Here is a 26877-nt window from a genome sequence, read left to right on the forward strand (position 1 = left end):
GAAGGGGAGGGAAGTTCTCAGATCTCAACTACTACATAAAAGCTTTAATATGTATCCACACTTGAGTGACTGATGTTACAACCAAGTAAAAGAACCATCACTGGTAATATAAAAGAAAAAACATGTTTGAACACAGATGCCTCTAAGTGTAAAAGACAACCAGGCTACTGCATATTTCAACTTCTAGCGTGGACAGGCCTTTATAAAGGCTGGTTAGCAGGATTCATTAAACTTTAAACTATTTGGTGCTCCAGCATGTGGTCTGACGTAAAGTTTTATGTTTATCACTGAGAACAGCAGTGAAACTGGAGTGGTACAAACCTAGAACATTAAGATCAATTAACTGTCCCAAAAAGAAACCACATATATGTTCAACACTGTATTCCAGGATGCAGACTGTGCTTTGAGATCAAAATTTCAAGTGGGGGTGGAAATAACCCCTTGACTGTCAAGTTATTTTCTTTTTATTACACACACTCTAAGTGAGACGTGAAAAGTATGACTACTGACCTATCTAGCAGAGTTGAATAAAAGTTTTATTCTAGGAAGAGGCAGTTTTGAATCAGCATTTTGTTACTCAATGGTTTACTTTATGATCTAACTTATTTGCTGCAGCCTTTATCCTTAAAATAAAAATGTATATCTTATCTTTAACTTGTCATTTTGATATAAGCAGAGAAGTTGCTATCAACTTTTAGATATCAGCAAACAAACACCTATTTGGTTAAAAAAAGGATAAGTGTTCCATATGGATCACATAAGATTTACATTGAAATATTTGTAAAAGCAAGCTCTTCTAATTTAAGAAAGTATTAATATCCAATCCATTCAAATAGGTGGCAAAGTACCAAAAAAATAAAAATAAAGACTTTATAGTAATTTAGTCAAATATTAAATGTAGTACCCACACATTTAACATGAGAAACTTGTTTAAAAATGAAATTAATTGAACTGTTCATTTTTAACTAGAACTCATCTCAGAAAGAAGTCTATATATTTCAGCATACCTGAATTACCTTGTCCACTTTCAGATCTTCCAGAGAAGGATAGAGAGACATTTCTGTGCAATTCCCACTGAAGAAAAATAAGAACATTATTTTAATAATCAAGTTATTTTACTCTCAAAAAGTATAAAATGCCAAGAAAAGCTTGGAAGTTGGCTATGTTAAAAGCTACTGTCCAGAAAAGAGAATTTCTGTTAGCATCAAACAAGAGTAAATCATGCTATAGAAGAAAGATGAAACCCTCAATTGATCTGTAGTCTAAAGTCTTGCTTAATGTTGAACAAAAAGCTTCAGGATAGATTGATGCACAGGAGCATTACTATCATCATCATCAGACTTCTATTCTACCAACCAAAGAACCTCCAAATGTTCAATTTTACTGAAAGATAGATCTGGAATGTAAACAGAACTTCTAATGGAGAGATTTCTTTTGGAACACAGTTATTTTATTCTCTAAAGATTGATTTCTAGGAAGCCAAGATTCATAGAACCACAGGTTTAGATGAGGCCAGAAGGGTCATCTAGTCTAACCCCCTGCTAAAATGCAGGATTTTTTTGTGTCAAAACCATCAAAGACGGATAGCTAATCCAGCCTCTTTCTAAAAACCTCCAGTGAAGGAGATTCGACAACTTCCCTAGGCAGTTTGTTCCATAGTGCTACTGTTCTTACAGTTAGGCAGCTTTTCCTAAGACTTCAATCTAAATCTGCTATGCTGTAGTTTGAACCCATTGCCTCTTGTCCTGCCCTCTGTTGCAAGAGAACACAATTATTCTCCATCTTTTTTATGGCAGCCTTTTCAGTATTTGAAAACTGCTATCATGTCCCCCCTTAATCTCCTCTTTTCCAAACTAAACGTACCCAGTTCCTTCAGCCTTTGCTCATATGGTTTGCATTCAATCCCTTTGATCATCTTTGTTGCTCATCTCTGGAATCTTTCCAGTTTCTCTATATCATGACCAAAATTGGACACCGTAGTCCAGCTGAGGCCTATCCAGCACCAAGTAAAGCAATACTATCACCTCTCGTGACTTGCATGCTATGCCTCTGGTAATGCAACCAAAAATTGCATTTGCGTTTATTTGCAACAGCACTACATTGTTTACTCATGCTGAGGTTGTGGTCCACCACAACTCCCAGATCATTCTCAGCAGCTCTGCTGCCGACAAGTCAGTTATTCCTCATTCCCTATTTGTGCATTTGGTTTTTCTTCTCTAAGTGTAGCACCTTAAATTTGTCTTTATTTAATTTCATTTTGTTGTCTATAGTCCAGTTGTCTAATTTAAGATCCCCTTGAATTTTAGTTCTACCCTACAAAGTATTTGCAACCACCCCTCCTCCTCCCAGCTTTGTATTATCTGCAAATCATTCAATTTAAAAAATAATCTCTATTCCTACATCCAGGTCATTAATAAAGAAGTTAAATAACACCGGACTGAGAACAGATCCCTGTGAACCCCACTTGAGACCTCCTTCCAATCTGACTTTCTATTAGTCACTTTTTTGCAGTTGTTTAACCAATTATGTATTCACTTAATGGTAGTTCTACTGAGCCCACCTTTCTCCAGCTTACTTATGGGAATGTCACATGGGACTGTGCCAAAAGTCCAGGTGTTTTATGTTACTTTGTCAAAGAAGGAAATCAAGCTGGTTTGGCATGACTTCCTTTTAGTAAATCCATGCTGGCTGCTAGTGATCACCCCTTCACCCTCCAAGTATTTGCAAATTTAATGTTTTATACCCTTGCATAGCTTCAAAGGTATCAAAGTCAGGCTGACTGGTCTATAGATCCACGGCTCCTTCTTTTCCCCCTTTTTAAAGATGGATACTACGTTGTCCTGGAGGACTGGAGAAGGGTTCTCTCCTGTCATCCATGAGTTTGCAGGGGCTCCAAGATTTCTTCAGCTAATTCCTTCAGCACCCTGGGGTGAATAGTATCAGGCCCTGCTGAACTGAATTCATTCAAATTAGTCAGAAGATCTGACGTGTTCTTTACTTATCCTGATCTGCATTCCTTCCCTTTTATTGTCTATGATAACTTTGTCAGTAATCCTGTCACGTTATTTTTTATGTGAAGACTGAAGCAAAGTAGGTATTCAGCAGCTCTATCTTCCATAGTCAGCTCACCTTCTCCACTGAGTAGTACGCCCACATCATCCCTGATCTTTCTTTTTTTGCCTGACATATTTGTCAAAACCCTTCTTAGTCTTGGCTTTCCTGATTTTATCCCTACACACTCATGCTATTTGCATGTATACTTCCATAGTTACATGCCCCTCTTTCCATTTCCTGTATGTATCCCTTTTGGTTTTTAGTTATCTTGTGCTGACACACTGGTGTCCTGTGGCTCTTATCTTTCCTCTGCATTGCAATAGCTTGATGTTGAGCCTCTAGTATTACATCTTTTAGGAACTGCTGGCCCCCTTCGACACCTTTTCTTCTTGATTGGTCTCTCCCCAGGACCTTGCCTGCTATTTCTCCGAGTTGAAGTCTGCTTTTTGAAGTCCAGTGTCCTTGTTTTGCTGTTCTCATGTCCTTGTTTCTTTAGGACCTTGAATTCTATCAGAACATGATAATTTCCTAACCACCTTCACATTCAAAACTAATTTATCCCTGTTGGTCAAAACCAGATCCAAAATGGATGAACCCTCGTTGTTTAATCAAATTTTTGAATCAAAGTTGTTCCCTACATATGGTAAGAGCTTGCAGGACATATTATATTTTGCTGTATTAGTCTGCCAACAGCTACCAAGGAAGTTAAAATCCCCCTTTAATAGAAGCTCATGTGTGTTAGCTAATCTTGTTACCTGCTTGAAGAATGCTGAATTAGAAGTTATGTCCTTCTAATTAAGTTGAAGTGTAAACATGAAATTCCAGAAGTGTCACCTTAAGTGCAGCCCTATGAAATCTGTGTTAACGAGAACACGGACAGAATTGCGGAATCAAAACAATAACACCGAATCCAGGCTCTCCCTGGCACTAGGGCCACAGCACAGGCAGGCAGGGTGAGCTGCACAGCTGAAGTATGGGCAGCCACTGGAGGTAACAAAGCAGTGGGCACAGGGTGGGAGAGTGTAGGGGCTAGGGGAGAAGTGCCAGCATCTGGGATTTAAGGGCAGCTTCTGAGAACTCAGTTCTTTGCTGTGTCAGTTTCATATCAGGAGTTGCAACTCCCAGGCAGACTCCAGCCAGGCAACAAAACATTGATCAGTACAACAAACTACCAACTCCCCACACAGTTCTGGTGAGGGGTGGTTGGTGTTTATGAATACCACTCAGAATGAGCCCACCTCAGATCCACGGGATCTTTGCGCTTACTGGAAGGTTATGAAGGGACGAGTGCCTAAAGTAGCAGAGGTTGCCCTACCTTACATCTTCCTTGTCAGTTCTGTAGATGCAGAGAGAAGCTTTAGTAAATATAAAAATCTACTTATAGACAAGAGGGAATCACTTTCTGAGGAAAAACACTAAAAGGCTAACCATAATGTATCACAATGGAAATGTCCATCAGAGACAGCAAAAACAACAACATTTAAGTTTATGAATGTGTAATGCTACTCAGCAATAAACTGTTGATTTGATAGTTTGAAATTATTTAATCAAATCTGAAATTAATTTGAGAAGGTCCCAGCCCTGCCTCACCCTTGGCCATCGAGCATGGCCCAGATGTACTCAGCCCTGCCCCCAGTTTCTGGCCATGGCTCTTCAACAGGCCACATTCCCATCCCAGCCTTGGCCCCCTTACCCTGCCCTGTCCACTTTCTCATCCCATTCCCCCCACACACACCCCAGAGCCACATCCCCTGTCCCAGCCATAGTGGGGGAGAGCACAACACTGAAAAGTTTGAGGTCCAGTGCTCTAGTTGTTCCAACTGAAGAGGATGCAACTTCAGCATTAAGGCCTTAAATTCACTGAGCCAGTGTACATTTAACCAGTTTCGAACTGTCTTTAAAACCAGAGTTAACTTAACTGGTTCAGGTTTTCTTTTCCCCTCACAGCCAGAGTGGATGAGCTCAAACAAAATCCTGCAAAATCGTTACTCATGCAAGCAGTCCTTCAGACTTCTGCTTATACCAAGTAAGCCAATAAAGCGAGAAAGAATCTCAGCTTTCTTATAATTTTTCTTAGCAATGTTACCTGATCACAAACTGGAGGGGAGGTGGTCCCTGCAATCACAAAGAGATGGGAAAATGGCCTGAGCAGCATGAGGTTCGCACTATGGAAGAGTTTGAGAATTTCTTATTTATAAATGTAAATTTGCAATGATGAGTCAAAACATAAAAACCTTAACTGCAACCACAACATCAGATATCCGTAATGACTGAATGTCTTGGTCCAAGCTTCTAAAGAAAATTCTACTAAGAAATGGCATCTTTAGTAATATTGGGTATTCTAATGGACTAAAAATTCCAGTTATTTAAAGAAAAAAGTCATGTATTCAGCTGAAATTTATAATTAAATGGTCAGGTTTATACAAATATTAAAAGCCACCAAGATGAAAAATCTTGAAAGAACTCCCCACTGTAATTAGCTACTGCAGTACATTGTATAACAGCAGACAACTTCCACCACAGACTTCTTAGCTTGTAGCTAGTTTGTTAGTTAACATATTATGACAAAAGTATGGACAGAAATCACTACTCTATTATTAGGGCTATTTAAAGTTATGAGAAACACTGAGCAGGAAAAGGATTTTGTCTCCCCACACAATCACTTAACTTGATTTTTGTACAGAGATGACTCAGTCCTTTTTGTTTATAAAGTCTTACATGCTGGTATGGGCTGCAAAACCCAGCAAGGGGGGTTGGGGGGGGGGAAGAGAGAGAGAAGGATTAGAAAAAATGACTCAGACAGGGGAGGGGGGAGAATGTTAACTGAACTAGCAGACTTTAAAAAGCTTTTCATTACACCAAATTACTCCCTATTCCCCAAAATACTGACCTGTAGAGTACTATCAGGATGTGTCCTGTTGCTTCTCTAATATCTGTCCTAAAGATGCCACTGCCAGCAACAGACTGAGGACTACCAGCTGTACATCCCCTAGTTCACAGACTCCACCAATGTCATCTCTCTCCCTAGAGATCAGCCACTGGTTCAAATTCAACCCAGCAAGACCAAAGTTAAACTAGTTGGAAGAGAGAAACACTTCCAAGAACCAGCCAAGCAGCTGTTCTCATATTCCATCAAGGACATCTGTAACCTATTCACTAAAAAGATTTGAAGCCTCATGGTCTCATCTTAATTGCCACTTAGTCTGGAGTCCAGGGCAGCATCAGTGATGGAAAAAGTCGTCTTATACCTTCAATTTACTGCTAAATGATTCCTTTCTCAGGCAAGGAAGATATCTTGCAAAAGTGCACCACACATTCATCAGCTCCACTCTGGATTGCTACAACTAGTAGCATCTGCATTTGAAGCTGAAGTTTCAGCTTGTGCAGAATGCAGCAACCCAATTCTCCAGTGACACTGCCAGGCCTTAGTTATCATTATGAACATTCATGAGTCAGGACGCAGTTATATCAGCAATCATCTTCATCCACAACCCGCTAAGTAGGCAGTCCTTCTCTCAAACAATTTAGTTTACAAATCCAGGACAAAGTGAGAATCAGAGTGAAGTCATTCTCAGAAGAGGAGTTACAGAGTTTTCAGAAGAAAACAGTCTAAACCAGAATAGTACCATCTTCAGAATTATTTGGGGATCTTCAAGAAAACAAATAAACCTTCCAACCAACTATAGTCCAAGCCCATCCTCCTCTATCAAGGCACAAGAAGATTAACAAACCTAGTCATGCAATCCTCATCACAAAGCTCCAGGAAGGTTACCTGAGAAGCATTTAGATTCTGTAGTGACATGCACAAAAGGGGAGGGGGGGGGGGAAGAAACAGGGCTGATAACTAACCAGAGACTAAAGATCTCTGCCTCTAAGAATACAGGCATAGATAAATATATACTATAGATCCTGGGTAAAAAACTTGTGGTCTCAATAGAAAATGAAAAGCAAATCAGTCAGCCAGTACACAAATGAAAAGCCAGTTTATACAGGGAATTCTAACTGACCACTGTTGCAAGGAAGTTAGTTGAGCCTTACTTACAAACAGACAAGTATTTATTCACCATCTTCTATAGTGTTCAAAGTATCCATAAATTAAAACTCTAATCCCAAACAGTTTTACCCAACCACTGCTAAAGAAAGAAGCAGATACAATCTCAATCTTAGCCATGTTTTCAAGGGGATAGTTAAGGACTCCGTCTAAATTGTTGACATCCTAGCAATAAAATCTGTTACTAAATGGAGAAGTCAACGCGATTTCGTTTGTAAAAACTAAGACCATTAACCAAGTTATGGTACAGACGCCTGAATTAGCCACTGGATGGTTTGTGAAGTGCGGCCCTCCCTGTCCTGTGAGCACACCGGATCTATCCCACTGGCCCTTTCAAGGGGAGGGGAAAGATTGCCAAAGATACAAAAGAAAAAACCACTTTCTCCAGCAAACCGGGCCGAGCAGACTCAGCACTAATTACTCTCGCTGGGAAATCACCAGCGAGCCCACGGGAGCAGGGGCTCAGCTCAGCCCAGACCCCCGGAGCCAGAGCTGCCTAATTTCAGCGGGGGCTGTGGGAGACTTGCGGGATTTCCCATTGAGGCGTCTCCACGGTGCCCAGGGCTGGTGTCTGCCTCCTTCAAGGGGCAGGAGATCGAGTAAATAACACGCCCCGCGCCTCACGGGCCGCCCCCCAGCCGCCGCCCCCCGGTGTGTGCGGGCGGAGGGACCCTCGGGGCTTTACTCCCCGCCCCGCCCAGGAGAGGTGGGGAGCGCGGGGCCCAGCACTGAAGGTAACGGCCGGGCCGGGCGCGCTCCGTACCCGCCCCCACTGCGGCTCTCAGGGTTGGGGGGCGGCCGGGCGAGCGAGCGAGCGAGCCGGAGGGATGGGGGGGAGGAGGAGCCGGGCTGCTCACCCCGACACTCACCGGCCGAGGCGGCAGTAGCTGCTGCTGTTCCCAGGCCGCTATCGGCGGCGGCTCCGGCTCCTGGCGACGCGGCTCTGCTAAGGGAGCGGCAGCAGCGGCTGCGGAACAACGGCTTAGTGCGCTGATGTGCGCATGCGCAGCCCTCGGGGCCCCGTGACACGGGGGGAGGAGGGGGCGGGGAGGCTCTTGCCGGCTGAGGCAAGTTTCCGTTCTCCCCGCCCGCTCTCCTTGCGCGTCTGCGGAGGGCCTAGGCGGCAACCTGCGGGGGCGGGGACCGCCCGACCCTCATCGTCTGCAGCCCGGTCCGCGGGGCTGTGCCCGCCTAGCGCGGTGTTACACGCCCCCCATCCCCCTCCCCCCGCGCCCCAACCCGTGACCGGAGCTGTTGGCTCAGCAGCGTGATGCTGCCCCGCTTCCTTCGGTAACCGCGGCGCGTGACAAACCGCGCTGGGCTCCGGTGTAACCTCGGTGCCTCTTTTCTCACACACGCCGGGGGAAGGAGGGGGCCGCCCCCAGCCCCATTCCAGCAGCGGTCCCGCCCCTCAGACCCTGGCCCGTAGGTGCCGGAACCAGCCTGCTGGGGGTGCGGCAGGCAGCGGCCCTGGGGCTGAAGTGGTTCCCATCATTTACAGGGTTTACAGCTTTGTTTACTGGCTTTCAGCACCCCCGGCTGTAAAAATTGTTTCGGCACCTATGCCCTGGAGGTGATAACGGAGTTAACTCGAGTTCATTTATACAGCAGAGTCCTAATTAAAGAAACGAAACTCCTCATCACGGCCTCTGTGTCGTGCTGGGAACAAGAGACCTGATTTTACAGTGTCGCAGCCCTGAATTACGCCCTTCTGCTTTCATAGCCTCGAGGTCTGATTTTGACATGGGGCTGACAAGAAAGCATGTGACAGTTGTGCATGATGTGAAGGGTGTTTTTTGTTTTTTTTAAATAGCTGGAGGTTGGGATAATCTCAATTGAGGAGCCACAAGTGAAATCTGCAGCTTTTTCCTAAGTCTATGAAAGCTTCATAGCACCTGTGATAGCCATATTTATTTATATTGTGTGTGTTCACTCATTTCTCTAGATGGGGGTTTTTCAGTCTTTCATCATATATTTCCTTCTTTACTCATGTTTTTATCTTCTCAAGTCAGTGCCTGTGTGACCATATGATTCAGTGTTTCTGTTTCCATTTCATTTCATTTTTTTTTATGTAGTCTGTTACGTACTGTTCTTGATTGTGTTTGTGGTTTCATTTCCTTATAAAAGGGACTTCAGTTGCTGTTTTTGTTGCTGTCTTGAGGCTGTTTCATTTGTAGCTAGATATGGCGCTGGCCTTCACCTCATCATTGAAAGAAAGTATTTGTGGATTTAATTTGTTTATTATTCTCAGAAACATTCATATTGTCACTTGGAAGACTAATTTAGATTGCAAGGTCTTTAAGGGAGGGACCATCTTTTTGTTCTTGTGTTTGTACACTGTCTAACACAGTGGGGTCCTGGTCCATGACAGTAATACAAATAAGTAATATAATAAGACAGATAATGACTCTTTTACTACCTTTCTAGCTTTGTGTGTGACCACAATTAGTTCTTTAAAAGACATGGAGTGAAAGGTCCAGAAACATTAAAGCAGGGATCGGCAACCTTTGGCATGCAGCTCGCCAGGGTAAGCACCGTGGCAGGCCAGGCCAGTTTGTTTACCTGCCGCGTCCACAGGTTCGGCTGATCGCAGCTCCCAGTGGCCGCGGTTTGCTGCTCCAGGCTGATGGGGGCAGCAGGAAGCGGCAGCCAGCACATCCCTCGCCCCGCACCACTTCCCGCAGCCCCCATTGGCCTGGGACTTATAATGAGCTCAGTGCTGGTGAATCCTTCCGCCCATACCAAGTTCATTGTAGGATTGGGGCTTTAGTATTGTCCACAAACTTAAAGGAAAGGCATTATATTGTAGTTTGAAATTTGTATTATTTATTGATTATTTTTGAGTACACAATTATGTGCTTCACAAAACCAGTTAAGACACATTTCTGAGCCTAGTCCCATTAAAGTGAATGGGAGTTTTGCCACTTACTTTCACAGAAGCAAGACTGGGTCCACAATTTCTGCCATTGGAAAAAAAAAACCCTTATGTTTTAAGGCCCCAATCCTGTAATTGGATCTGAACAGGATGGGTCTCTCTGCAACCCCTCTCATTTCAGCAGGACTCTACATTAACATAAGGGTCCATCTCTGCCAGTTAAATGGCAGAACTGAGGCCTTAATTCAAGTATGACACAAGAACAGAGGGTAATAAACAAGAAAGAGGGAGACAAGGAGAGGTAAGATGTGAATTGCAATAACACCATTTGATTACTCAAGGCAAACACAGATCTTGTTTATGTAAAATGTGTTTTATGTTGTTAGAGTTTCAGAGAGGATCCACAAGGGGAAAAATGAGCCTGTGCCCTTTTTTTGTTGGATTTTCCTCCATTTTACAATACATACATTTTACATTAGAAATTCATGTTGTGTTTGCCTTGGAAGACTATGATGACTGGAGGAATAGTTAAATGACACTTCAAGAGCTGGGAGTGAAAGCTGAGCAATTGAGAGAAAGGAATTTTTAGTCAGACTGTTCAAAACTCTTTGCTTTTGTTACACCTATTTAACATCAATATTAAGTAGTCTACTTAATACTTTAGATAAAATGTGTCTTTGTTAAAGATTCATGAACCCTCACTCTGCCCTTTCAATAAGATGTGAGATTTCATAAGCATGCCCCAACAGATCCAGAAGATTCTCCAGAAAAGTCAGGGAAGACAGAACTTGTCATTCCCTACTACTTCAAAAGTAATAAATAAACTTTTGAAGGAAAAACCAAAACAGGCCTTATTTATACATCATAAAGAGAACAGAATCCCAATTTAAAAATAATCCTTTACAGGTTACCTTTAACTATTTTCTTGTATGTTACATGGATCAGTTTAATAACGTGATACCTGTAAATCCAGGTTGTTTTAATGAACAGAGTTTTCTGAATACATGTTCGATGCCTATAAAATCTAAAATACCTCTCTTTCCTATAAACCAGGATGTTGTAATTTTGAGGTATGATCTGTCAGGGCTAGAAATGGATACTGTATGGATAGATACGTAGACTGTCGGTCCTTCATCAGTTGAAACTGAGCCGATCACAACATGTCTTCCAATCTTCTCTTGCTCTGGCCATCCTTCGCCATGCTTGTCCATATCACCTTGTTAGGAAATCATCCCACCTCTTTGGAGGCTGACCACGTGGCCGTTTCTGTTCTCGCAGATACCACTCGGATAGAGCTGCGGTCCATTTGTTGTCACTGAGTCAGGCCACATGTCCAGCCCACTGCATTTTGCTGAGCCTGCTTTCAAAAACATCTTGCACTCCAGACTGCTGCCTAAATATTTCGTTGGGGATGTGATTGCGGAGCGAAATGCCCAAAAATGTTCATTCCATCACCCTCTGTGTGACAGACAGTTGATGTTCTTCAGTCTTTGTCAGCGACCATGTTTCGCTGCCATATAACATTGCTGGAAGCACGGTCGAGTTGAAAAGATTGGCACGAGCTGTTTTACTGATCTTTCCTTGGAGGATGTCCTTGATGTCATTGAATGCGCATCATCCAGTTTTTTTTCTGCACGGCAGTTCGCCTTTCTGATTGTGACACATGTTGATTTCCTGATCCAATAAACGTATTTATCAAACTCTTGGATCTGCTCTCCTCCAAGAGTTATTTGGGTTCTTGGGAGAACATCTGATCTCATGTATTTCGTTTTCGACCAATTTATTTTTAATCCGACTTGACTACTTTTCGTGTTCAGTTCTTTAAGCATTCTCTCAAGCTGGACTGTATTTTCGGCTATCAGCACTATATCATCTGCGAACCTGAGATGGTTTAGCCGCTCGCCGTTGATATTAATCCCAGCTTTCAAGTCTGCTCATCTAAAAACCAATTCAAGACAGGCTGTGAATAATTTTGGTGAAACTGTATCTCCTTGTTTCACACCTTTCTCAATGGGGATTTGGAGGAGAGTATCTAACAGCGATATGTCCGTGCTGCAGCCAGAGTTCACTTCCTTTAGTAATGTGATATATTTCATGCTGATGCCCTGTTCTGAAAGAGCATCAAGAATGGCATTAGTCTCTGTGCTGTTGAACGCCTTCTCATAGTCCAAGAAGGCAATGCACAAAGGGAATTTATATTCCTTTGAATGCTCTAGTAGTGGGTTTAGAGTGAAGAGGTGGTCTATCGTGCTATAATTCCTTCGAAAGCTGGCCGGCTCTCTAGGTTGTTGTTCATCCAGGTTTCGTGATAGTCGATTTGTTATTATTTTAGTGAACAATTTATAAATATGCAAGAGCAGGCAGATCAGGCGATAGTTCTTTAGATTTTCTTGATCGCCTTTCTTTTGCAACAAGATGGTATTGGACTCTTTCCAACTGGATGGTATCTTCTGGATTTCCAGGTAGCAGCTGAACCTTTGGGTGAGAGCTTTCAAAAGTTCCTGACCTCCCATCTTAACTTCTGCTGTCAGACTGTCCTTACCTGGAGCCTTCCCCTCTTTCATTTGATGGGCTGCATGGTGGACTTCGCTAATGAGAACCGGGAGTATGTGTTCATTGGTTTGTTGAAGTGATGGCATTGGGACATCTATACGGGATGCAAACAGCTGGGTATAGAAATCCCTGCAGATTGCCTCCATCTCTGTTCAATCGGTTACTGATTCTCCGTCCCTATTCTTCAAAGCCGATAATGATGACCTGTACAACGCCAGTCCCCGTTTGCATTTTTTGAGACTTTTACGATCTTCAGTAGCCTGTAGGAGCTTTTTGGTTTGAAATTTCTCAAAGTCTTCCTTCAACTTCATTCGTATGAGCTTGCAGAGAAGGGAGTACTCTAGCCTGTTGCTACCATTTCTTTTCATTTTCCTCCTCTTCTCCAATAAAGTCTTTGTATTCTCAGAGATTCTTCCACTAGCTCTTCTTGGTCTTTCACATTCAGCTGATTTCGTACACCATTTCAGTCTCTTACTGAAGTTCTCATAATTGTTGTCGCAGTCGTCCAGGAGTCTCCAATCTTCCCTAGAAATGTTTTCCTTCAGGATTGCCTCGTCGAAAGCTACTCTTTGGTGCCTTCCTTTTCTCTATACACAGCGCCTTTTTCTCCACCTTCACAGTGAACATGAGTCTGGCTCTCAGTAGGCGATGATCAGTACCAATATTGAATGATGGCACTACTGAAATATTCTGCACGATGCGTCATCTATCGATCAGTAAGTAATCAATTTAAATTTTTGTCTTCGCATTTGGTGCAATCCAGGTCCATCTTCTGTTGGCCTTCTTTCAGAACCAGGTGTTACCAATGAACATTCTCCTCGGCTCTGCCAATATAGCTAGTCGTTCTCCTCGTGCGTTTCATTCTCCGATACCATACCTTCCTATGAACTTTTTGCCCTCTTTCCCTCTTCCAATGTTGGCGTTAAAATCTCCCATCACAGTTGTATATATGGAACTCTGAACAAGGGTTTCCTCCAGTTCCTGATCGAATCCTTCCACATCGTCATCTTCGCATGCACTTGTGGGAGCATAGATCTGGATGATTTTGAGGGTACTATTTCAGTTCAATTGGAGGTAAAGCACCCCGATACGCGATGACTTCAAATGGCATGAGACAGTTTTCGAAGACCATTCCTTATTTATGATGAATCTGACTCCTCCAATTGTCCTTGTGCCTTCTCCTTTTTCTAAAATGATCATGCTTCCATCCCTCCAGCTGACCTTCATCTCCTTCTTTTGTCATGTTTTGCAAACACCCAGCACATCGCAGGCTGTTTTTGCCTTTTCTTCCATGAGATGGTTTATCGATTCCTCCCTCGTCAGTGTTCTGCAGTTATAAGTGCACACAAAGAAATTTAATATTAAACACCCCAAGGATAACTTGGAAGAGTCCTTGAAATGTGTCTTCTGGCCTTCCTGAGAGTGCTTTCCCTCCTTTAGCTCGCCATAAAAGATCTTTGGCAGTTTCTCATCTGATGTTCTGGTGACATGGCCCACCCATCTCATCTGTGACTTCATCAACCGAGTATGGATGCTTGGAATGCTTGCCCATATGAGAACTTCAGTATTTGGAACCTTGTCTTGCCATCATCAGTTTCCTCAGACAGCCCATCGGAAGTGAAAGTGATTCAGCTTCATAGCAAGGCATCTGTACGCCATCCAGGTTTTGCATACATACCTCAGAGTTGGCAACACAATGGTTTTGTAGACCTTCAGTTTTGTCTGATTGATGTCTCCTCGCTCCCACACATTTGCACGTATTCTGCCAAAGGCCACGCTTGCTTTGGAAAATCTGGTATTGGTTTCATCATCAGTGTGAACTGCATGCGACTGTGTACTGCTGAGGTAGGTGAACCCTCTTCAGTATGATTTTCTCTGCCATGCTTCCAGATGCCTTTCGTGACTAACGCCAGGATTGGCATCAGATACCAGACTGATGGCAAGCTCTTCAATTTGAAGAGACTATAGGAGAAGATAAAAGGTACAGGAAAAGACTGTTCATGATCTTCTCTTTGCTGATGACTGTTCCCTGAATGCCAAATTTGAGTCTGACATGTAGCGGAGTAGGGATTATTTTTCTTCAGTTTATGACAATTTAGGTCTCACAATCAACATCAAGAAGACAGAAGTGATGTACCAGCCTGCACCAGGAAAGCCTTATGTAGAGCCTACTAATCACAATGAATGGCCAAACCCTCCCAGGCAGTGGACCACATAGGTAGTATGTATGTATATTCACAGTTACAGGGCTAGCTGAATCTCTGATCTGTTCAAGTGCACACTTAATGGTAGCAGGCCTTGTTCCCTTACCTGTCTTTAGGGTTCCTGTGGTTCTTCCCTTTAGGAATCTGTGACCCATGGTTTATAGTAACCCAGAACTGTCTTCTTAAAACAAAAGTATTGTTTATTTAACCATAGGAACAACTCAAGGGTTACTTGCATATCTATCATACCTAGTGTCCTAGGCATGCCTGTCTTACCTCGGACTCCTAATCTCAGGCGGGGGAGGGGAGGAGAGAGGGGAGCGGGTTGAGTGTCAGTTTCCAAAAACCCAGGTAAATCCTTATGGGAGTGTGGGTATCATTAATTCCTGCTATGGTTCTTTTTTCACAGTTTCCTGGACTTGGACTTACTGCCAAACATCAGTTTGGTGAGCTCTACAGGCTCAGAGGTAGAACATCCAAGCCGATGTCTCTTGTATCATTCCTGAAGTGTTTTCTGAGAGGTGTATATTGAGATCCACCTCCCCTTTCCTGGGTGCATTTCCTGACAATCCTGCTATTGAATTCACTCAGTATATACATACAGTAAACCGCACAGTTAGGGTGACCAGACATCCCGATATTTGGGTGGTTGTCCCGTGTCCCGACCGATCTTTGGTCGGGACGCAATTTGCCCCGATATTTCGCTCTGCCGGCAGCAGTGTGTTTTTGTTGTTTTGGGGTTTTTTTACTCTCCATGCGTCCCGATATTTTCTTCTTCTCATCTGGTCACCCTACGCACAGTAACTAGGTCATACATAATATTTATAAATTCATACAGGAAACCCAAAATTCATCACAACCAACATAATTCATAGAGCTAGCTAGAGAACAAAAACCTATATTTGTGAACAAATTTTAAATTTTGTTTCAAAGTTTTCAAAATTTTGGGGAGAGGAGTTGAACATTTTCAAGATTTTTTTTTAATGCCTTTTACTGTTTTAGCTTCTGCTAGTTTCTGCTGTGCTGAATTGGCCTTGAGCAATGACCTTTCCTGAATTGGAGAATAAGAAAAGAAGATAGAAGGAAAAAGTGGGAGTGTCTTTAACAAGCCTCACATACTGTGAAAATATTTGTATAGGGATAAGTACCTTAGCAACCTGAGATAAAAAAATATTAAGCAAGATAAATGTAGTAAATATTCTCACTGTATGTAAGACAGGAATGTCAACTAAATAGCTAAAAGTAGACTTTTAAGTGTTTTTTTAAAAATGCAACAAAATGCAGTTAAAATGCTTTTAGTGTATGTAAACAGTTCAAAAGGGGAGTACTTGCAAGTGTTACTCCCGAGTAGTTATACTTTACCCTAGTGCACAAATCAGATAAATGTAGTATTTTTAAAGATGTATTTAACTGAGCTATTTTAGAACTAAAAATAGCGTATTTAAAACTCTAATATAAAATTGTTTCCTTTGGTTTTGAATAGCAAGATCAAGTAGAGCTGGTTGCTTTTCAGATTAACTCTTTATGGAGAGGAGTCCTTCATTTCTTAGCTATTGAAGTTAGGAGGAGTTTTGCTTGAGTAAGGGTTACAGAATTAGATCTATTGTTTGAGAGCAGATCAGAGCAAACACACGGTGAAGTCATCAGTTTTTTGCTCACTTAAATTGCAACCAATAGCTTGGAAATTTTTCTGTTGTTGAAATACTTTTTTAAACAAACCCAGTTATTGTGCTAACATCCGGAGAATAACAGACTCTACCCATGGGAAATAACTAGTCGTCAGCAGCTGAAAAATTCCTAATAAAATAATCCATGGTGGATAATGGGGGCATTTTCCTCTTGGAAGTGGAAATAGACTGTACTTTGCACATGAGAGAGCTCTCTGACCATCCAGCAGCAAAAACAGTTGTGAAGAATCATTTGGACTCTACAGAGAGCAAAGACATTTTGTGTGTGTTTGTATATGGCAAAGAGGGATCCAGCATGTATGTGGCAGATATAATTATTTTTAAAAAACTACATTAAAAGAATGTTATTAAGGTTGCAAAGTCAAGCACTCAAATGTTAGGAAATGCCAGAGTGAAGGTTGCCTGTGCAATGTTAATTTGGCCCTCTTGTGCATACCCATGATGATACAGTCTTTATATCACATGATCATGTGCTATTTTTTCCACTTCTGGTTCATTCCAAGGAGGGACAGTGTTAACTGACTGAGCAGCTATTCAGTTTTCTCCTTGTTCAACAAGTAGCCCTATGACTTATTTACTGCACACTAATCAACCTGGCTTTGATGGCAGAATTATTAATTTCCTCATGGGCTTTTCTGTTGTGCTTATCAGTGTGCTTCACAAACATTAATGAACTTATTTTCAGAGCAGAGATGAGGGAGTATTATTATTCCCATTTTACAAATGGGGACTGAGACACAGAAAGATTAAAGTAAAAAAAAATGTATATGAATTTTGGGTACCCAGTTTGAGAAGCCTATAGCCTGTTTTTTCCCCCTGAGAAATTAGCATTCTGCAGCACTTTATTGGTCAGTACACACCTGCCTCCAGATTTTTACTGAGGTTCTGGCTGCATTTTTATCCCACGCCACCTGATTCATGCACATCCCATCCATGGGCCCACAAAGTCACAGAACAGCTTTTTCAACCTCCTCCTAGCACTGGCCAACGTGGCCATTTATCACACCAGGTGGAGGAAGCTAGACAGGGGGGTTCTCTTTAACTGGGGCCTATTTCCATTCCCTTGTTCGATCATGTCTCTAGGCTGAGTTCCTCTGGGCAGTGTCCACTGATTCCTTGCACACCTTTGAGGAACAATGGGTGCTATCCAGGGTTCTCTGCTCAGTGTCCACATCTGGTTTCTTGATTTTCAACCTTGAACCTCACTCCCGTTTCTGTTTTCTCATTTGTTGTCCTCTGTAATTAACCAGAGCCTGGCCTTGGTGGTTCCTCTCCCTTAGTTTTGGGGGATGGCCTTTAGTTTTGGGTGGGCTTAAATGCACCTATCCCTAGTACTTCAAATACTACATACTTTCCAACTCCAGAACCTCTTGCTGAAGTTCTGGCTGCACTTTTCCTCACACCACCTGATGAATGCACATCCCATGTGTGGTCCTATAAAGTCACGGGACCTCCTTGCCAAACTCCTCTTGGCACTGGCCAAGACAGCTGGATGGGGGCGGAGCTCTGCAATCATGGGGCCTATTTCTGATTCCTTGTATGATCATGCCCCCAGGAGAGTTCCTCCGAGCAGTGTCCACTGAATCCCTAACTGCCTTTGAAGAGCAGTGGGCTCTGTCTGAGATTCTTTGCTTGGTGTTCCCTTCTAGATTCCTGATTCGTTACCTCTGACCTCCTTCCTGCTCCTGCTCTTTCATCTGTGGCCCTCCATAATCAATTGAAGCCTGGATTTAGTGGTGCATACCTCTTACTTGTGGACAAGGGCCTTTAATTTTGGGCAGGCCCAGACTTGGCTTTCCCCAGTACTTCAAATATAATACACCTTCCAACTTGTGTAACAAACAAGGCAGGAGCCCTACAGACAACAGCCTCTTTCATCACATGACTGATTTATTCCCTGTGAGAGGAGACAGGAAAGAAAAGTCAGGAAGTGGGTGGAGTGAAGCTCTGCAATTATACATAGAGGGGCTTATTGTGCTTTTTCTGTAACTAAATCACAGGTGGGGTTCCAGTGGAAGGGATAGTGACTGAATGAGCTAATATGTCTTTTCCATCTCCTACCTTGTATGAGTTCATGTTTTAATATGAAGAAGGCTGGAAGCTGAACTAGACAGATTAGCATTGAAATAAAGCTCACATTTTAATAGGGTAATTAATCATTAGAAGAACGTACAAAGGGATGTGGTAGATTTTCTGTCTCTTGAAATCTCTAAATCAAGATTACATGTTGTTCTAAAAGATCAAACAGAAGTTAGGGGTTTGATGGAGTAACTACTGGGTAGGAAGTCAGATTAGATTATAATGTAGCCCTCAAAATCTATAAATAAAATGGAACAATTGAGTGTTTCTCTGCATTCTGCTGGTAGTAGAAGTGTAGCAAATGCTACATTCTATTCAGCTGAAACTGCAGTAGTGGTTTAGGTAGAATGTTATTAAGTGAGCTGGAATTCATCCAGGACACTGGGGCCTGGTCTACACTAGGCGTTTAAATCGGTTTTAGGAGCCTAAAACCGATTTAACGCCACAACCGTCCACACTAGGAGGCACCTTATATCGATTTTAATGGCTCTTTAAATCGGTTTCTGTACTCCTGCCCGACGAGAGGAGTAGCGCTAATATCGGTATTAACATATCGGAATAGGGTTAGTGTGGCCGCAATCGACGGTATTGGCCTCCGGGAGCTATCCCACAGTGCACCACTGACCGCTCTGGACAGCATTCTCAACTCGGATGCACTGGCCAGGTAGACAGGAAAAGCCCCGCGAACTTTTGAAATTCATTTCCTGCTTCCCCAGCGTGGAGATCTCATCTCATCAGCACAGGTGACCACGCACAGCTCATCAGCACAGTTAACAATGCAGTCTCCTGAGAATCGAAAAAGAGCCCCAGCATGGACCGCTCGGGAGGTAATGGATCTGATCGCTATATGGGGAGATGATTCAGTGCTAACAGAACTGCGTTCCAAAAGACGAAATGAAAAAGTATTTGAAAGAATTTCTAAGGCTATGACGGATAAAGGCCACAGCAGGGACTCCGTGCAGTGCAGAGTGAAAGTTAAGGAGCTCAGACAAGCCTACCAGAAAACCAAAGAAGCAAACGGAAGGTCCGGGGCAGGTCGAAAAACATGCCGCTTCTATGCTGAGCTGCATGCAATTTTAGGGGGCTGCGCCACAAGTACCCCACCCCTGACCGTGGATTCCGAGGTGGGGGTTGTAATCTCTGCCATGTCTGAGGATTATGCAGACGGGGAAGATGAAGAGGAAGAAGAAGAGGAAGACCTCGCAGAGAGCACACAGCACTCCGTGAACCCCAGCAGCCAGGAGCTTTTTATCACCCTGACGGAATTACCCTGCTCCCAGCCCTCACAAGCAACTATTCCAGAGAATGACGCCCTGGAAGGGAGCTCTGGTGAGTGTACCTTTGCAAATAGCAAACAGTGTTTTTTAAGCAAGCCTTTTTTAATGATTGATTTGCCCAGAGGACTTGGGATGCATTCGCAGACAGTATAGTTACTTAGAAAAGTTTGTTAACATGTCCGGGGATTGAGAGGAAATCCTCCAGGGACATCTCGATGAAGCGCTCCTGTAGGTACTCCAGAAGCCTTTGCAGAAGGTTTCTGGGCAAGGCATCCTTGTTCCGCCCACCATGGTAGGACACTTTACCATGCCATGCATGTAGCAAGTAATCAGGTATCATTGCGTGGCAAAGCATCGCAGCGTATGGTCCCGGTGACTGCTGGCATTCAAGAAGCATCCGCTCTTTATCTTGTTCTGTTATCCTCAGCAAAGTGATATCGTTCAGGATAACCTGGTTAAAAATCAGGAATTTAAGTAAGGGGGGTGGCCATTTTTCTACTGGGTTCGTGGAATGCAGCAGCTTAAAAAAAACACTTTCCTGCACGTAGCGAAGCGGGGGGAGGGGAGGAGTGAAATGCCGATGATCTTTTCTGTTTGGTCACCAGCGAGGCGATCTTCCCCAAGCTACCGGACAAGCAGTGGGTGGGGGGGAGGGGGAAGGTTGTTGATTAGCAGGGAGCTAGCGTGGTATTAGCCATGCGTTGGGGGGGGAGGGGTAAATCACTGAGACAGTGGCTTACCATGGCCGCATGCAAGCTGAATCCTGATGCCTGGACCTGTGTCTGAGATCTGTAACCCCAGAGATGCAAGCAGTCACTATTAAGATGAAAAATGCGACCTTGTAGGGAAATCACATGTGCTATGTAAGGTGAATAGTGCTTTTCACTGTGAAAGAGTATAACCATTGTTCTGTAAAATGTATCTTTCTAAATATTTATCTCCCTCATGCAGCTGCAAATTTTTCAAGCGTCCCTCCTCCATCCCAAAGGCTAGCACAGATAAGGCGGAGGAAAAAGAAGACGCGAGATGAGATGTTCTCGGATATTATGGAAGTTACACGCAATGAAAGAGCTCATCTGAATGAGTGGAAGGACGTGGTTTCAAATTACAGGAAAGAGGCCAGTGAACGTGAGGACAGGAGGGACAACCGAGATGAGAGGTGGCGGCAGGAAGACCGGCAGGAAAATCAGCGGTTGCGGCAGGAAGATCAGCGGTGGCGGGATGCAACTCTGGGGCTGCTGCGTGATCAAACTGACATGCTGCGTGATCAAACTGACATGCTCCGGCGTCTGGTGGAGCTTCAGGAACGGCAGCAGGATCACAGAGTGCCGCTGCAGCCCCTGTATAACCACCCTCAACCCTCACCATGTTCCACATCCTCCTCACCCAGACGTGTAAGAACGCGTGGGGGGAGGCTCCGTGCACCCGCCCACTCCACCCCCGTGGACAGCCCAACCAGAAGGATGTCGTTACTCTGAATTTTTTTTTTAATGGCCTTCTCCATCCCTCCTTTCCTCCTCCCAAAGCACACCCTTACTTCTCTCCCTCTTTTTATAATGAATCAATAAAGAATTCATGCTTTTTAAATGAGAGTGACTTTATTTGCATAAGTAAGCTGTACTCGAAGGGGGAGGGGGAGTTGCTTACAGGGACTGAGTCAATCAAGGGGGTTGGGTGTTCATCAACAAACACAGCAGTCACACTGTACCCTGGCCATTGATGAAGCTCGTTTTCAAAGCTTCTCTGATGCGCACCGCTTCCTGGTGTGCTCTTCTAATCTCCCTGGTGTCTGGCTGCGCGTAATCAGCGGCCAGGTGATTTGCCTCAGCCTCCCACCCCGCCATAAAGGTCTCCCCCTTACTCTCACAGAGATTGTGGAGAATACAGCAAGCAGCAATAACATAGGGGACATTGGTTTGGCTGAGGTCTGAGCGAGTCAGTAATGTGCGCCAGCGCGCCTTTAAACGGCCAAATGCACATTCCACCACCATTCTGCACTTGCTCAGCCTGTAATTGAACAGATCCTGACCACTGTCCAGGCTGCCTGTGTATGGCTTCATGAGCCATGGCATCAAGGGGTAGGCTGGGTCCCCCAGGATAACGACAGGCATTTCAACATCCCCAACTGTTATTTTCTGGTCTGGGAAGTAAGTCCCTTGCTGCAGCCGTTTAAACAGAGTAGTGCTTCTGAATACGCGAGCGTCATGAACCCTCCCTGGCCATCCCGCGTGGATGTTTGTGAAACGTCCCTTGTGATCCACCAGTGCTTGCAGCACCATTGAAAAGTACCCCTTCCGGTTTACGTACTGGGTGCCTTGGTGCTGCGGTGCCAAGATAGGGATATGGGTTCCATCTATCGCCCCCCCACAGTTAGGGAATCCCATTGCAGCAAAGCCATCCACTATGGCCTGCACGTTTCCCAGAGTCACAACCTTTCGTAGCAGCAGCTTAGTGATTGCTTTGGCTACTTGCATCACAGCAGCCCCCACAGTAGATTTTCCAACTCCAAATTGATTCCCGACTGACCGGTAGCTGTCTGGCGTTGCAAGCTTCCACAGGGCTATCGCCACTCGCTTCTCTACTGTGAGGGCTGCTCTCATCTTGGTATTATGGCGTTTCAGGGCAGGGGCAAGCAAGTCACAAAGTTCCATGAAAGTGCCCTTACGCATGCGAAAGTTTCGCAGCCACTGGGAATCGTCCCACACCTGCAACACAATGCGGTCCCACCAGTCAGTGCTTGTTTCCCGGGCCCAAAATCGGCGTTCAATGGATAGAATCTGCCCCATTACCATCAGGATCTCCAAAGCGCCGGGGCCCGCGGTTTGAGATAATTCTGTGTCCACGTCCTCATCACTGTCATCGCCGCGCTGTCGTATCCGCCTCTTACTCGCCTCGGTTCGAAGGTCCTGGTTCAGCATATACTGCACGAGAGTGCGCGAGGTGTTTAAAACATCCACGATTGCAGTATGGAGCTGAGCAGGGTCCATGCTTGCTGTGCTATGGCGTCTGCACGGTTCACCAAGCAAAAAAGGCGCGAAACGGTTGTCTGCCGCTGTCAGGGAGGGAGGGAGGGGTGAGGCTGTACCCAGAACCACCCGCGAAAATGATTTTTGCCCCATCAGGCACTGGGATCTCAACCCGGAAATGCCAAGGGGCGGGGGAGGCTGCGGGAACTATGGGATAGCTACGGGATAGCTACCCACAGTGCAACGCTCCAGAAATCGACGCTAGCCTCGGACCATGGACGCACACCACCGATTTAATGTGTTTAGTGTGGCCGCGCGCACTCGATTTTATAAAATCTGTTTTACAAAACCGGTTTATGCAAATTCGGAATAGTCCCGTAGTGTAGACGTACCCTGGGACTTTGCAACTCTTATGAAAAGTGCCATGGGATCTTTGGTCACTTCAAGTGGTCGGAACCTCCATTTTATAACTCAGTGCCTTCCCCCCGTCCCCCATCAGCAGCACAACGACCCTGCATACTTTCCCAAAGCACTGTCTCAATACTAACTTAGAACAGAGGGAAGAACACTATATTAACAGTACTTTCTGCAGCTCGTGGGTTTTTCTTGGAAGTCTGCCATCTAATTACTGACCAAACTAAACCTGTTTAATTTATGAGGTCAGAAGCCTTCGATGGTATGGCTGCAGGAACACCCATGTGAACACCAATTTGTAAAGAAAATAATTTCACATATCTAAATTTTCCATCTGTTTCTATTCTTCTGTCTTCTACCCCTCTTTTCATGTCTCCTCACTTTGTGTAGGAACATGTTAGGAATAAAATATACCTCTCTTCCAGCATCTACTAGTTTTTATTTCTCTCTTCTCTTCCCTCTTCTTTCAGTATATTTTCCCCCTCTCTCCTCCTTTTCCTTTGGTTGAAGTCTTTCTTCAGTGCATGCCCAGATAGAAGCATGCTAAGTGCTAGTTCTACAGTCTTTACCAACTTAAAAGAAAAAAAATAGACAAAAAATTCTAGTGATTTTGATACCAACATCCTGATGTTTACAGGGACAAAATAATTTGTTTACACACAACTGTACAATAGCAAAATGCAATGTAATTAGTTTGGACAAAGGACAATTCAGCTGTGCATTTTTCGTTGCTTTTTAAATTTGTGGAGAAACTGAAGGAAAGGCTGCTTCTGAATTCCTGCTCCATCTGCTGGAGTAATACAACATGGCTTGTCACATGCTTGGAGCAGATTAGAATATTTTTCTGTTGGTTTTTTACATAACTCTTCTTCACTGTACAGTAATTTTTTCATACTAATAGCTACCATTTTGTGATTTTTTAAATTTTGACTTCTTTAAAACTACTTTTTTCTCTGTTCAACTGAGTGCTTTTAGTTATTCACTTGAAACTAATGAAAGTTATTTTTTAAATATGCTGTTTTAATTGGGGCCTCATCTTTAAACAAATGATATTGCACAAGTTTTAAGAGTACACCTTTAATGTAATAACTATTAGCCATAACCCTTCTCTTCATGCTACATTTTGTGTCCACTTCTCCAATTCTGTGTCATTTGCTGCTACTTCTCATTTGTGTTCTCTCTTTCACCCACTTGTACTTTGCTTCTGTTTCACTGGCTGTTCCCTCTTTCCAATTTGTTCTGAAGTGAAACTTAATAGAATCCTGATCCTTTGCATCACTGTTAGCCAATATAAAAGATCAGGAATTGAGTAGACTCCCTTTGCTACCAGCTGCCAATGGAAAAAAAATAAAGCACAATAAAATCATTTAAAAACAAAAGTTGTAAAATCACAATGCTAAATGTTATTAAAATCTGCTTATTTGACAGAGGGGAAACTATCTGTCCAGAAGTCATATTTCATATTGCTTGGAATTATGGAGAACAAATGATCCCAGTCCAGGGCATCTGCACCTATATTCCCCCTCCATGGTCACTTGAGGACATTGACTCTAGGCTCCAGGCTCCTCAGCGATTACCTGTCTTGGGTAGAGACCTGGGTTGGTCTATTGCGCTCTCTCTCTCTCTCCCAGGTTTTTGAGGCTGCACAGTTCCCTGCTTACACTGTGATATCCTCAGCAAGCCAGGCTGTCTAAACTGGCCAGTGTCTGTGTTTTCTCTCTCTTCTGTAACTGCCAGCAGTCATAAATGACTACCCAGCCTTTTTGTAACCAAGCACATTTATTCTTAAAGTAAAAACATTACAGAAAAAAACATTAACAAAAATAAAAGAACCTACACATTAAGAAACTTACCAGAGGTCATATGTCAGTCTTATTGGGCCTTAGTAGGTCAAGTCTTTGAAAAGGAGTCCTATCCGAAGTGGAAACATGGAAAAATTTCTAAGGAGGAGTATAGAAGAATTGCATAAACATGTAAGGACAAAATCAGAAAGCCTAGTGCACAGAATGACTTACACCTAGCAAGGGAGATAAAAGGAAACAAGAAGCAGTTCTTTAAATACATTAGGAGCAACAGGAAGATGAAGGAAAGTGTAGATCCTCTACTTGGTAGGGAAGAAGAGCTAATAACAGATGATATCAAGAAGACTGGGCAGTTCAATGTCTATTTTGATTCAATTTTCACTAAAATGTTAATAGTGACCAGATACTCAACATAATTAATATTAACAAGGGGGAAGGAACAGAAGCCAAAATAGGGAAAGAATAGGTAAACAGTATTTAGACATATTCAAGTCAGCAGGGCCTAATGAAATTCATCCTAGGGTACTTAAGGAACTAGCTGAAGCAATCTTGAAACCATTAGCAATTATCTTTGAGAACTCCCAGAGGATGGGTGAGGTACAGAGGACTGGAGAAGGGTAAACATGTTCCCCTTTTTAAAGATAGGTACTAAATTGGACCTGGGAAATTATAGACCAATCAGCCTAACTTCAATATCTGGAAAGAGATTGGAACAAATTATTAAACAATCAATTTGAAAGCATACAGAGGGTAATAGGGTCATAAGGAATAGCCAGTATGAATAAAATGTGTCAGCTGTAAATATTATAAGCATAACCTCCACTCCATTATCCAAATAATTAATGAAAATATTGAACAGGAGTGACCCTTGCAGGATCCCACTAGATATGTCCTCTCAGTTTGACAGAGAACCATTGATAACTGCTCTTTGAATATGGGTTTTCAAGAAGTTGTGCACCTACTTTATAGTATTTTCATCTAGACTGCATTTCCCTAGTTTGCTAAGAGAATATCATGTGAGACTACTGTGTCTAAAGCCTTACTAAAATCAAGACATATCACATCTATTGCTTTCCCCCATCCACTAAGCTAGTAACCCAGTCAAAGAAGAACATTAGGTTGGTTTGGCATGATTTGTTCTTGACAAATACATGTTGACTATTACTTATCCTATTATCTTCTAGGTGCTTACAGTCTGATTGTTTAATAATCTGTTCCAGTATCTTTCCAGGTATTGAGTTTAGGTTGATTGGTCTAGAATTCCTGGGGAATTCTAGATAGAACATAGACATCAACCTGTTCATTCTCAAGAAACAGTGGTCTATACAATATTAAATTAAATTTGAAATGTTTAGTGACTACTATGTTTGGAACAGGAGAGAAAGAAAACCACTTCTCAAGATTGGACAGCTTGGGAAACATTGATTGTCACAGTGCAAATATAATTCATTGTAGCAAAGTACTAAAACATTAACTTCTAAGATTCTTCTAGGTATAACTGGCCAAAATAAAGCAGGTGACGTGGTCTCAGAGGATGTGAGAGCTGCACCTTTGCCACATTGCCATGGTAAGAATCAGACAGGATTTGATGGAGAGCATGAGAATAACACAGAAATCTAGAACTAAGAGCATATTTTCTGATTTCTTTTGTGTAACTTTAAGAATTTGGGCTTGCCTATGAAAAACTAGAGAGTCTTGGGCTAGGTATGCGTCTTTCTACTATGTATCTTTCATTTCATTTTTTTTATCCTTTTTTGATTCCCCCCCGAAATTTAATTTTCTTTAAGAGAACTGAATCCTAGAATGCGCTTTTTACTACAGTCCATCATAGGAAAGGTAAACAACTTCTGAGGAGAGGTGAAAAAAAGAGCCTAGTCTGATTGGGATATCAGTCAAGTACACAGACTAGAGTAC

At 43.2% G+C, this 26877-nt stretch overlaps 2 protein-coding genes across 13 annotated transcripts in view; one reads left to right on the forward strand and one right to left on the reverse strand.

Annotated features, from left to right (window-relative positions):
• Positions 1-8200, reverse strand: part of LOC123362982 (syndecan binding protein) — a 30124-nt gene extending 21924 nt beyond the window's left edge. For 2 of the 6 annotated variants that reach the window (XM_045003598.1, XM_045003597.1), the window contains exons 1-2: positions 7975-8198; positions 1008-1074 (exon numbers count right to left, since the gene is read on the reverse strand). In XM_045003598.1, the coding sequence (XP_044859533.1) occupies positions 1008-1058 (51 nt within the window). In that variant the 5' untranslated portion in view covers positions 1059-1074; positions 7975-8198. Of the gene's footprint in view, positions 1-1007; positions 1075-5140; positions 5220-5944; positions 6171-7484; positions 7683-7974 lie in introns of those variants that run through there. The other 4 variants (XM_045003593.1, XM_045003595.1, XM_045003594.1 and 1 more) reach the window with 4 other exon arrangements.
• The window catches only part of LOC123362980 (cytochrome P450 7A1), a 41739-nt gene continuing 22587 nt past the window's right edge, over positions 7726-26877 (forward strand). Inside the window, exons 1-3 of one of the 7 annotated variants that reach the window (XM_045003588.1) lie at positions 9549-9632; positions 15147-15204; positions 26456-26530. Coding sequence is in view for 2 of the 7 variants with exons in the window: in XM_045003585.1 (XP_044859520.1) it covers positions 14718-14758 (41 nt within the window). In the remaining 5 variants the exon portion in view is untranslated. Of the gene's footprint in view, positions 7840-9548; positions 9633-14151; positions 14379-14452; positions 14759-15146; positions 15205-26455; positions 26531-26877 lie in introns of those variants that run through there. The other 6 variants (XM_045003587.1, XM_045003589.1, XM_045003592.1 and 3 more) reach the window with 6 other exon arrangements.

The sequence above is a fragment of the Mauremys mutica genome, chromosome 2 (assembly GCF_020497125.1).
Source record: "Mauremys mutica isolate MM-2020 ecotype Southern chromosome 2, ASM2049712v1, whole genome shotgun sequence".
NCBI classification, from domain to species: Eukaryota; Metazoa; Chordata; order Testudines; family Geoemydidae; genus Mauremys; species Mauremys mutica.